We start from the raw sequence: 13,673 nt of genomic DNA on the forward strand, positions 1-13,673 counted from the left end.
TTTAAAGAACTATATTTATGAGGGTGAAGCAACTTAACACATTTGCTCTTCACATATATCCAGTCTTTATGGTGAAAAAGAATATGAAAACAAATATACATATGTTCCTGTATGACTGAAGTATTGTCAGAAAGTGACACAACATTGTAAACTGACCATACTTCAATAAAAATACAAAATAAAACAACAAAACAAAACAAAACCCCCCCATATATATCCAGTCCTTGCATGTTCTCCGAATTGCCTGAGAATTTTGGGCCCAATGATAAGAAAAGTTTCTGCGCTTGGTGCAAGGGACACAATGCTAAACTAAAAATAATAACACAATGCCTGCCCTCAAGGAGCTTAAACTAATTTGTCATATGGTCCAAAATAAGATAAATGTAAATGTTTTCTTTTTAAGATGTTATTAATTCTGAGGGGGAAAGGGTTAATAACCTAAGGCAATTTTAAACAAAGAACACTGGAAATGGAAGTGTGACCCATTTCTGTCTGCATATTGTTTTCCAGGCCTTGTCACCTGCAGGCATATTTTTCCATAGTTTCAGTAAGAATGCATGTACCATTTCACACTTCATTTATTTTATAAACATTCCATTATACACTCTTTATAGTATTTATATGGATCATTCTGAATGGCTGAATAATGTGTTAACAGGTTGATATTCATTTATTCTGGAAACATTTACTGAAGCCAACTCTGAGCCAGGCCCTTTTCTTGGCACTGGGAATACAAGAATGGATGAACAAATAGATCAGTTATCTTGGAGCTTCTATGCTAGTGGGGAAGTTATTTCAGAATAAGGAAAGAATGCTTCAGGTTTGTGGTAGCAAAAAAGCAAGTAACATTTAAGGGGAAAAGTTCTCAGGAGTGGAATTCAATATCGGAAGGAAGTAGATTATGCCTATAAATCTGGGGGAAAGAATACCCAAGGAATTCATTTACAGATATGAATGCACTTAGGAACTATATTATCCACTACCCTTTTTTGTTGTTGTTGTTGTTTTGGGGGAAAGGGCCTGGAGATAATGCCGTCTATTGATTTAATCATTTTAATGGAGGTATGGGGGATTGAACCCAGGGTCTTGCGCATGCTCAGCATGTGCTCTACCATTTGAGCTATAGCTTCCCCACCCTTCTTAAAAAGGAAGCAAGATCCAGTCATCACAGGGGGAATGGAGAAGCCTAGAAAAGGACTCACTGCGAGCAGTGACCTCGTACGTGATAGAACTAAAACTATATAACCAGGGAAATACGGCTCCAGAAGGTAATTTTATACACACTTCACCCTTATTATCTGTGGTACTTCATGTTCCATTAAGTCACTACAAACACTGAAGTAGCAGCTCATGAACCACTGCTCCTGGGGAAATACAGGGCTAGATTCTGGTGGGCTCTGGTTACATTTTTGTTGACCAGTCAATATGTAATCTTATTTTGTGTGTGTTTCTGTTTAAAGACACCTTAGCTAATATATATTGTTGATTCATTAACATCGAACTTATGGTCAGCACTATAACTCATACTTAAACAAAATTTATCTAATACTTGCATTTTCTCTGTAAGGTACATCACAGCCTTCTTGAGTTTAGAAACACCAGCCAGCACTCCAGGACTATGTTTGGGGGATTTTAAAGAGTGAAATCACCAAGAAAAGGCACAAGAAGCAAAAAACATGGCAGTGAATAGGCCGGGAAAAGGACATTTGTTATGAGAACTGAAACCAGAAGGCGGAGCGTTGCTCTGTTTAACCTCAGCTGTGAGTGGCGTGTGGGGCAACTCAGTTGTTTTTTGCCGCTCTGCATGTGACTATGTGTGTGTGAATGACTGCAGAAGCCCCTCACGTGTTGATGTGAAGGGTTCAAACACATTTAGTTTTTTTGGTACTTAGAGTGTTTATTACTGTGTTTTATCTTTTATAGACATTTTGCATTCTTCTTTTACATGTGTTAAATACTATGCAATTTTTTAATTTACTAAAAATAAGAAACAGTTTCTGCCCTCAAGGGGTTTCCAGTCTGCTGCTGTAGTCTGAGTGGCAATCACACTACTCTTCCCTCTTGAGTTTCAGCCAATTGAGAAATTGACACAGGGCTCAAAGTATCGGCTTTATTGTTGGCATAGTTGGATTTGAGAAAGCGGAGGCCAAATCATTTTCTCCTAATGTAAACTAGAGGTCTCCTGCTGACCTCTCCCCAAGTGGGAGGGTCTATCTGCCACCAGGGAGGAGGAGGAGGCAGGAGAGAAATCACTGAAGGGAAAAGGAGAAACGGGGCCCTCCATCCTATGGAGTGAAGTGGATGCCCCTGGATAAGGCATAGCCAAACTACCAGGCTGCAGAGCTGGAGGTGACAAATGCTTGATTTGGGGGGTTACAAATAAATTTTAACGGGTAGGTGATTTCACAAATACAAAATCTACAAATAATGAGGATTGACTGTATTTTGACAATGAAGACACATCTGTGTGTGTGTTTGTGTGAGTGTACGTATGTGTGTGTTCTGCAGGAGGGGTCAAGGAGGGTATAAGGGGCACTGTAAGTGCCGTAACTTTCTCATTTTTCTTGGTTGGGAATGAGGAGCTGGAACAGATACAGTAAATAGAACAGAAACTCTGTGACTGATGCACCAGTACATAAAAGCTTAAATACTTATTTTTAAACTGAAAAAGGAATCACCAGATGAACTAAAAGTAATTTTATAATGAATAAAAATCAGGAGGTAGACACTGGGTCAGTAGGGAGAAGTACTGAGTGTGCTAACACCCTCATCATTTATAATGGAGGGTCATTAGACATCGTCTTGAGTTATCAAAGCAAGAATGGGAGCAGAGTAGGGAAAGACAGCTGTTCTGACAAAGGTCAGTAGCAGGCAGAAGTTAAACATACACAGTAGTCTGAAATACAGTTTCCAGATGCCCAAAACTCCTTACCAGGAGTTCACATTGGAGGAAAATTAAATCTGAATAAATATACCTAAGTCCGGAGCAGTTCTGCATGTAGTCTCCTTCTGACCTACAGCCTACACTTATCTAAGTATTTCAACTAAAGTTATAAGGGAGTAGGGGAGGGTACAGTTCAGTGGTAGAGTGTGTGCTTAATACGCACAAGGTCCTGGGTTCGATCCCCAGTACCTCCATTTTAATAAATAAACCTAATTACTTCCCCCTACCCCACAATAAATAAAAAATAAAATAAAATAAAATAAAAGTCAACACCAGGAAAACTAAAGCAGGCTGTAAACTTCCCAGTATGAGAAAGATACATAAATGGGACAAAAAAACCAAAAACAAAAAAACCCAAAGAAAAGAGACAGGGACAATCCACACAGCAAAAGCAATGGCCTTTTCCAGAGCATAATGCCATTATAAAAATAACTAAGACATTTAAAAATACTTGAAGTCAGGGTGGTTTCATCAAATGAAAAATAAAAATCCATTTGTTCTGTCCTTCTTGCTTTTCAGTAACTGTTAATTTTGAGGGCTCCTGGTAAAAACGCAGCAAGTCAAAAAGCTTGGTTGAACCATTCCATAGATGTTAAAGTTGGCAGTTTCTGCTGAAAAATAACTCTGACTCCACGCTTCAGGACACCTCCCTGAGTCTTCCAAGGACTCAGATATGTGTGGCACATTGACCTAATATTCCTCATTTGGCTCAAAATGAACAAACATTAATTAAACAGTCCCCTTCTTTGGAAAGGGCCTCATTCACAATTAATCTCTGCCACATTCCTCTCTTGGGCAGGTAGGTGGCAAGTGAAAGATGACACAATTTCTCCAGGCCACCTGGTGAGTCAGTCATAACCAGGAACAAAACCCAGCTTTACTGATGGCTAAGACCCAGAGGCTCAGCCCTACCCCGTGACTCCGCCTGCTCAATAAAATGACTAATTAAACAGTCAATTATTTACTCTGGGACTTGCTCTACAAGCACCAGATCGGTTTCAGTCCATGTTCTGAGAGAGCAAGTGATCCACAGGAAGAGAAAAATAAAAGGGGCCAACAGATGGAGAAAATGTTTACATAGATGAGTAAGTTCTGGGCGTCTAGTGCACAGCATGGTGACTATAGTTAACAATATGGTACTGGATATTTGAAATTTGCTAAGAGAGTAGATCTTAAATGTTCTCATCTCACACACATGGACACACACACACACACAAGAGGTAACAATGTGAGGCGATGGATGTGTTAAGTAACCTTATTGGGATAATCATTTCTTACTACATACATGTATTAAGAAATCATCATGTTGTACACCTTAAACTCACACAAGGTTATTTGTCAATTATATCTCAAAAAAGCTGGGGGAAAAAGAAAAAGACAATTTTACATTGTGAGCATGCCTTACTGCACAAGCTACCAGACAGTATAGAGTAAAAGGAGGAATGTGTGAGTTTGGGGCTCAATTTTTAACCACGTCTTTTCTAGAGTGAGGGATTTCAAAGCCTCCTTAATTTTTAACTTCTTTGGGCTTCTTTGGCTCATTCTGTTTTGGAAGTTCACTCACTCCTGAGTACCAGAGCCTCTGCAAGAAGTTTCGAATAAAAGCATACATGAAAGGGTCCCGGTTATTAAGGAAGGATAGAGACCCCAGGCTTAAGGCCACTCTGCAGCTCAGAATAAGGGAGGAGCAATTCCTGGGTGTGCAAGTGCAGAGTCATTGAGAATAGGGGCCCAGGGCAAATAAATGGGTCCTGCTTTCTTAGTGGAAGAAGTCAGGACAGTGTTTCCCAGGGCACATTTGTGTCCTTTTGGCCAGTTGCAGGTCAACTGTCTTCCCCTTCTGTTCCCTCTGCTGAAGAATGATCATCTGTAAGGTCTTGCCCCTCTCCTGAATACCCTGAAGGACCATCTCCAGCTTGGAGCTGGGGCTTGTCTGTTCCTCCAGTTCACCTCCTACCTGGCTCTTCTCTCTCTAGCAGGAGGTGGGAGAGTGAGTCACACCACAGTTTTAAATAATTATTATAATTAAAAAAAATAGTTTTCCCAATCATTATATTATTGTGTCTGGATACCAATGTCAATCGAAGGTTTACTTTTAACTTGTATTCGATGATGGTTCTTCATCAAGGCCTTAGATAATGTTGCAAAAATTAACACTCTGTCTTAGTACCCAAGGGCTCCAAAGCCCTCCTTCTTCCCTACTTTCTCTTTCATCTTGTAACTTGACCTTCAGTTTATTTCCAGCTCCCTCTTCCCTGTCTAGCAGAAGCCTCAGCCTGCCTATCTACTTTTGTTTTCTGATATCAAAACCCTCCACCTCCCTCCTGTTTTGTAAATCACTGATATGGCCCTGTGCCCTTTCTTCTTCCTTTTATTTAAGCTTTCTATTTGGAAAGAATTTTAAACTTGCAGGAAAGCTGCAGGAATTTGAAAAAACAGACACAGAACACCAATAACCCTTTACAGATTTATCTATTAACATTTTGTTACATATGCTTTATCATTTCCTATCTATTTATCCATCCCATATTTTTTTCTGAACCATTTGAGAATAAATTTGGCATTTACTTATAAATACTTCAGTTGTATTTCCTGAGAATCAGGATTTTCTCTTATATAACCATGGTACAGTTATCAACCTCAGTTAATTTAACACTGATACTATACTTTTCATTTAATTTAGTGTCCATATGCCAATTTTGTCAATTGAGCCAATAATTTATTTTATAGCATTTTTTTCCCATTATAGAATCCAATCTGAGACCAGAGATTGCCTATATTTATGCTGTTTCCTTAATCTCCTTTAATCTAGAACATTTATATGGCCCTTCTTTGTCATTTATGACATTGACCTTTCTTTTAAGAACACAGGTTCTTTAAAAAAAAAAAAAAAAAGAATACTCCTCATTTTATTTTTGTCTGATTTCCCCCCTGGTTAGAGTCTGGCTATGCGTTCCCCCCGGAACACTACACAGGGGATGCTGTGTCCTCAGTGTTACAGCTATAGGCATGTGATGTCCATCTGCTCCTCATTGGTGATGTCAAGTTTGATAACCTAGTCAAGGTGTTGTTCAATTTCTCCATCTTATAGTTACTATTTTCTCCCCTAATCACTAATAAGCAATCTGTGGGAGACACTTTAAAACCATACAAATATTATGTTTCTCCTCAAGATCCACATCCCCATTCCAACCTCGATTTAGCATCCACTGACAATTCTTGCCTAAACAATCCTTATTATGATGATTGCAAAATGATGTTTCAACTCCAGTATTCACTCTTCATTTATCAGTTTGCATTCAGCATTATATTGTAAGAAAGAGTCCTCCTCTCTTCTCCATGTATGTATTGTTTCTTTGTTTATTTATATATTTATTTGTTATGGAATCATGGATTCCCAATGTTTTTCAAAGGCCTATAATTCATTACTGTCCTTAACTATTTTGTCCTCAAATTATTCCAGATCTGTCAGTAGAAGCCACATCAAGCTGGCTCCTATGTCCTTGGGACATGTTTTGAAACACTCTCTCTTAATTTCTGCCATAACAAGATGCACAGGCTCATCTTAAGTTGTTCCTCTCACATCCCCAACCTTTCTTCTAAGGCCATTCTTAGAACTTATTCAGAAGGATGAATGCTTAAAGGTGATGCTTGAGCAAAGAAGGAGAGGGTCCAAGAAAGGCTACCATGGTTAACAGTTTCAGATGTTCTGAAACGCATGGAGCAATTCACATCATTCTTTCCACCACCACCCCAGGTGGGCTCTGCAGACAAAGAAAGAAGTGCTTGAACCATGTAGATTTATTATTGAGTCCTCTACCATATGCTGGGCACTGTGAGGGATACACAAAATTATAAGACATCATTTCAAGGAGACTGTGGTCTAGCGGGATAGACACACATGTACCTAAATACCCATAATACATCCCTGAAAGTATTTTCATTGTACTGTCAATTAAGTGCAGTTTGGGGAGTTCTGGGTTGAAGAATAGACAGTATTTATGGCTATGAGAGTTGGAGAAGGCTTCACTGAGGTGACTTTTAGTTTAGAACTTGAAAGAGGGTAGGATTTGGAAAAAATGGTTTTCTTGGTGAAAAAGATGTCGCTACTTATGAACTCTGAATCAGGTGTGACTTTGCAACTTCATTCAACTAGATCCAGCCTCTTGCTAGGTGCTATAAGGCACATAGAAAGAACTCCAATTGGTGTAGGACAGTACTCTTTTTTTTTTTTTTCTCTTTGCCCATTTGCTTCTCCTCCCGCTCCCCCCAGCCCTTTAAAATTGTAGTTGATTTACAATGTTGTGTTAGTTTCTAGCGTACAGTATGGTGATTCAGTCATACATGTATCTATATTCTTTTTCATATTCTTTTCATTATAGGTTATTATAAACTGTTTAATATCCTTGTACGATACAGTAGGACCTTGTTTATCTATTTTATATATAATAGTGTCTGCAAATCTCAAACTCCCAATTTATCCCTCCTCCCACTTCTCCCTTTGGTAGCCATAAATTTGTTTTCTATGTCTGTGAGTCTGTTCCTATTTTGTAAATAAGTTCATTTGTGTCATTTTTTTTTAGATTCCACATATAAGTGGTATCATATGGTATTTGTCTTTTTCTGTCTGCCTTACTTCACCTAGTATGATAATCTCTAGGTCCATCCATGTTACTACAAATGGCATGATTTTATTCTTTTTCATAGCTGAGTAGTATTCCATTGTATACATATGCCACATTTCTCTATCCAGTCATCTGTTGGTGGACATTTAGTTTGCTTCCCTGTCTTGGCTATTGTAAATAGTGCTGCTATGAACACTGGGGTGCATGTATCTTTTCAAATTGGAGTTTTCTCTGGAAATATGCCCAGGAGTGGTACTGCTGGATCATATGATAACTCTATTTTTAGTTTTATAAGGAGTCTCCATACTGTTTTTCATAGTGGCTGCACCACTAACTAATTCCTACTAACACTGTAGGAGGGTTCCCCTTTTCTCCACACCCTCTCCAGCATTTATTGTTTGTGGACTGTTTGATGATGGCCATTCTGACTGGTATGAAGTGATACCTCATTGCAGTTTTGATTTGCAGTTCTCTGATAACTAGCGATATTGGGCATCTTTTCAGATGCCTATTGGCCGTCTGTATATCTTCAATGGAGAAATGTCTGTTTAGGTCTTCTGCCCATTTTTGGATTGGGGTTTGTTTGTTTGTTTTTTAATTGAGTTGTATGACCAGGATATCACTCTTGCTTAATGCCCAGCTCAGGAAAGAACCCTCACAATGTCCTCTAACTTTTATTTTCAGACACAGATGAAGAATGTCCTTCATTCACCAAACTGAGCTTTCACAGTGCAGTGGTTGGCACAGGACTAAATGTGAAGTTGATGCTCTACACAAGAAGAAACCCTACCTGTGCACAAGCCATCAACTCCACAGCTTTGGGGAACTTGAACATGACCAAGAAAACGACCTTCATTGTCCATGGATTCAGGCCAACAGGTTCCCCTCCAGTTTGGATAGGGGACTTAGTAGAGGGTTTGCTCTCTGTCGAAGACATGAACGTGGTTGTCGTAGATTGGAATCGAGGAGCAACGACTGTAATATACAACCATGCCTCTAGTAAGACCAGAAAAGTAGCAATAGTCTTGAAGGAATTTATCGACCAAATGCTGGTAAGGGAGAATTCTTTTAGATAATTCTGGGCCAAGTTGAAACTGGCTCATTATCTGGATATTTGAAGCCAAGAGATATCTACAGTGAATAGGAGGACTATTTTGCAAATCTGAAAAGGCCTCAGGAAAGGTGAAGGGAAGAGCTGGAGTTAAGCCCCATAGGTATGGTTGTGCAGGTTGTGCACTGCACAGGGAACCCATCTAAGAGCACCATTGTCACTGTAGACATTGTAGATTTATATATCTATAATTTTCTAGTGAATGACGGCAGAGTGTCCTGAAGAAGGGGCATCTTTTTCTAACTCACATAAAGATATCTTATGGGTAGAAGAGGGTCTGTCTAGGGGTTTCCTGGCTTCAATGCCTAGAGTTTCCTCAACTTCTATAGCTCCTCCTTTTCTTAGAAATGCCAAAAGGTTAGTGACCAGATTATCCAAAACCAAAACTGATACACATGGTCTTATGAAAGATTTGTGTGTGGGTATGATTTATCTTTTCAGAAGAGACTTAGAAAGATGAAATAAATCTTAAAGTTAATTTAGTAATCTATCTCATGAATTTCCCCTTTCATGAAATTAAAAATGACTTGGTATCAGGACTATTTCAGAGAATTACATCTGGTAGCCAGGGGTGACATAAATTTTACATGAGCTGCCCATCAAAGCCACAGCTCTTGGGAAAGTGAGTATTAAAATGACTCATTAAAAATAAATAAATAAATAAATAAATAAATAAAGAAAGAAAGAAAGAAAGAAAGAAAGAAAGAAAGAAAGAAAGAAAGAAAGGAGAGAGAGAGAAAGAAAGGAGAGAGAGAGAGAAAGCAAGAAAGCAAGAAAGAAAGAAAGAAAGAACGTTAGGTAAAAACTTAAAAATTTAAACTTAAATTTAAAAATTAATAAATAAAATTACTCATGACCAGCTTTCTTAGCAATCAGCTCCGCCCCTTTTCCTTCTTTCCTTTCCTCATTAATTGAGCCAGCATGAAGATGAAGGAGTTCATCAAAATGTTTTGTTGCCCTTCTCCTCAATTGGGAAGGTCTTAAAGATGTCTTCTTGGCTTGGATTCTAGCAGAAGAGTGAATGGAGACACTATGGCATAAAGGTTAATGCACAGGTTTGGAGCTGGACTGACTGGTTTGAATCCTGCCTTGTCCCCTCCCCAACTGCCTGACCTTGGCAGATGACTTCAACCCTGGGTTCAGTTTCCTCCTCTGCATAATCAAAAGAACACCACTTAATTTGTGGAGCTGTTGTGACATTTCCATAAGATAATGGATATAAGGTGCTTAGAAATGTTTCCCCAAAGTCAACAGTTAAGGAAATTTCTCTAAATGTTGTCAACTCCCCAGGACTGTCACAATTTATACTGACGGACCTCTTGAAATTCCAGGCAGGAGAAGCTTCTCTTGATGACATTTACATGATTGGAGTAAGTCTAGGTGCCCACATAGCTGGGTTTGTTGGAAAGATGTACAATGGCCAGCTGGGGAGAATTACAGGTAAGGCTTCCTGTGAATGGGCACAGGGTAGCAGGCCTGGGGGAGGTGTTCCCTGGGGGAGCATGATGCAGGCCATCCAAGTCCTTGGGTTCAAAGCCAGTTACTTAACCTCTCTGAGCAAACGTCCTCTTGTGCAAAGGGAAGAACATAGTAATACTGACCTTAGTAATATTAAATTGGTTATTTCATACATTATGTGCAAAGCACTTTGTAAATTGTATCTGCCATAGTAAAGATTGCTGGTGACTATATTTTTCTTATGGCTACAAAAACAGCTATGTCCCATGGGGATTTGATCTGTGTGCCCCAAGCAGAGAGCCTTCTTCCTTTCATTTAATCCAGGATGATTTGAGCTACATATCTAATATGTCCCCAGGCATAGCTGGAGTCTCATGGTAGGAAAAGGAGATGGGAATTTTGATGGCTGGGGCTTACTCGCTGAATATCAGCTTTCAGAACAAAGCTGAATGAAAATCCTCAGAAACACAGCAGGTAAAACTCTGAAGATTCCCTTGCTGGGTTCATTTGCTCTGTAACTTTCCACCGCTATGGATGAAGGTCTGAGGGAGGCTTTCTCTTTCAGAGACCCAAGACTTTTGGCATCCGTTACCTTTCCCAGAACCGATCCTGATGCTGGGATAGCCATTTCAAATCTAGGGAATCTCGAAGGTAGAAGCGAACAGAGGGAGGGGAGAGGTAAATGATTCAAATCCACTACATTTGGGAGGTAACCTTTTAGAGCCACAAGTTTGAATGTGCTGCTTAACTTGACAGGTGGCCCTGGGCAAGACTCTCTCTCTCTTTCAGTCCCTCTTTCTCTCAGTCCCTTTCTCTCTCTCTCTCTCTCTCTCTCTCACACACACACACACATACACACACACACACACACACACACACACACACACACACACACACACACACACACACACACACACACACACACACACACACACACACACACACACACACACACACACACACACACACACACACACACACACACACACACACTGGTGTCTCTTCTAGCCCTGATACTTGAGATCACATTCTTTTTCCTGGCTATTTTTTTTCTCACTTTCACCCCAAAGGTTAAGGTTGCCCTCATCTTATTTACCTGCATTCCTAGGGAAGCAAAGTTCTTTCTTAGTTTTTAAAATGATTACTATAATGTCTTTATTTTTTAAAAGTTTACTTTCCTTTCTGTGTACAAAGGATAGATGACTTGAGTTTGCTTGTTTTCCTTATCTATTGGGAGTTTCTCTTCTGGTGTGTAGGACCTTTCCCAGTGTTGTGTTTGCAGTTGATCCTCGAAAGAAAGAAAAAAAGGAAAGAAAGAGAGGGAGGGATGGAGGAAGAAAGAAAAAAGAAGAGAAAAAAGGAAGGAAAAGAAAAGAGGGGAAAAAAAGGTTCGGATTTATAGCATTTGCGTATATACTGCATTTCCATGGTGTACCTACTCCCTCTGTGGCTGATTTTAAGCTACTGACCTGACATCACTAACCACAAAGTCTGGGAGGAGATAAGCAAAACCTAAGGGAGGAGGGTATAGCTCAGCATGCATGAGGTCCTGGGTTCAATCCCTAGCACTTCCTCTTAAAGTAAATAAATAAATAGACCTAATTACCTGCCTCCTCCCACCCTTCGCCCCGCCACCACACACACAAAATAAAAGATAAGCAAAATCTGCTCTCTCCAGGGCTGTGCTGGTGCCGGGGCAGGGGCGTTCCTCTAGCCCACGACTGCCGTGACTACCGTATTCTACCGGCAAACACCACCCTCTGCCATTTTGCAATTCAGCCTCCCAGCGAACCTGTTTCCTTGACTACTTTGAATGTGAATGCACTGTAACCTGGTCTCTGACCATGGAAATTCCCCAAGCCAGCCTCCCTTCTGGCCCTACTCTGTGGCCTGGACTTAGCCAACAGACCACAGCTCAAAGTTCTGTCTTCTCTGACTGCCCCATGGTCTCCCAATTCCTCATCATCTCGGAGCCCAAGGTCAGTCTCACCTGTCCCTGAGAGCTGTTATAGGAGTAAAGCGTTTCTCTTCCCCGCTCACCTCCCACTGCCTTGCCTGAGTGGGATCACCACGCTGTGGAACAGGAATACCACCTGTTACCCAAGGACACAATCCTGTCCCAGCTCCCGAGCGTCGGGTGGTTCTGCTTGCTAATTATCTAGGCCAGAATGGCTGCTGCTTCTCTCCCATCCTCCCCTCCTTTTTTTTTTTTTTAAGTGTAAGGGTTTTTTAAAATTATGTGATATATAGGCTAAATATTTCACATGTTCTGATTCCTTCCACCATCCATCACCTTCTGTCTCCCAATGTTTGAATCATAATCTTTCAGAAAGCCCTTACAAAAAGAATTTTTGCTCCGTCCACAGTTGTCATGTCAGTCAGTCTTGCCACAATTCTTTCAGTTGGGCTTCTTTGATCTCCAGTGGAATATGGACACACTTCAAAACTCCTCCACCTGTAACCTTTGGGATCCAGTTTCCTCAAGCAATGGACTTTAGGACTATATTTAAGGTCAGAGGAGATGGGTCTGCCTGGTTCTGAATTTTAGACCCCTTCTAAACATGCATTAAGTTCAAATTATATTCACTCCTAAGCTATCACACCCTAGAACAGTACTGATGGTTGAGAGAGGTCAATACTTAGGGTAAAAAGTTTGACTGTTAGGTTTTTCATTGTTTATTGAGCAGCTATGTCATGTCATTCTTTCCCATAGTTCTGCATTATTATACCACTGCACGCATATTACACTCCTACGTAGTTCTGTGAATAAAGGGGCCCATTTCCCTTTTTGTCTTCTCTTCTTCCTTCCTTCTGCTTTTCTTCTGGCACATCTCGGGATTTTACTTTTCATTAACTCCTTCAACAGAAGATGGCAGAAGAAGAATGGATTTAAAAACATTTCAAGTACCTACATCATTTGATAACATTAAATTTGATTCTTAAACTTCAGGGTGCAATAAATCACCTTGGGGTGCCGGATACAATGCTGACTTGCTGAATTGGAATCTCTGAGGTTAGAGTCCAGGATTCTGTACTTTTAACCAGAAGATGCAGGTGGTCTGGACACCACACTTTAAGAAATGACCATAGAGCTGTGTTGTCTGATATGGTAGCCAAGAGCCACATGTGCCACCGATCACCTGAAATGATGCTAATATGAACTGAGATGTGCTATAAGTTCAAAACATACACTGGATTTTGAAGACTAGGTACAAAAAAAGAATATTTAAAAATCTCAAAAATTTTAATATTATTTAAATGATAATATTGTGGGTATACTGGGTTAAATAAACTGGGTTAAATATAATGTATTATTAAAATTTTTCTTGTTTCTTTTTACTTTTTTAAGAGGTTGCTAAAAATTTTTAAATTATAAATGTGGCTCACATTATATTTCTTTTTTTTTTTTTTTACATTATATTTCTGTTGGACAGCACTGCCTTAGCAAGTTCACAGTGACCTTGGGGATGGGAGTAAGAAGCCCCTGAAACTGCATGCAAAATGTTTGACATCTGTCCTGGGGAGAGGTCCAGAG

At 39.9% G+C, this 13,673-nt stretch overlaps 1 protein-coding gene and 1 non-coding gene across 6 annotated transcripts in view; both read left to right on the forward strand.

The window, feature by feature from the left end:
- LIPH (lipase H) overlaps positions 1-13,673 on the forward strand; it is a 45,104-nt gene that overhangs the window by 7,406 nt on the left and 24,025 nt on the right. For all 5 annotated transcript variants that reach the window (XR_004320982.1, XM_032482891.1, XM_014562691.2 and 2 more), the window contains 2 exons: positions 8,254-8,621; positions 10,012-10,120. Coding sequence is in view for 4 of the 5 variants with exons in the window: in XM_032482891.1 (XP_032338782.1) it covers positions 8,254-8,621; positions 10,012-10,120 (477 nt within the window). In the remaining variant the exon portion in view is untranslated. The remainder of the gene's footprint in view (positions 1-8,253; positions 8,622-10,011; positions 10,121-13,673) is intronic.
- Positions 3,067-3,138, forward strand: TRNAI-AAU. Its single transcript has one exon. It is a non-coding gene; the product is annotated as a tRNA-Ile (tRNA).

This window comes from Camelus ferus, chromosome 1 (genome assembly GCF_009834535.1).
Source record: "Camelus ferus isolate YT-003-E chromosome 1, BCGSAC_Cfer_1.0, whole genome shotgun sequence".
NCBI lineage: Eukaryota > Metazoa > Chordata > Mammalia > Artiodactyla > Camelidae > Camelus > Camelus ferus.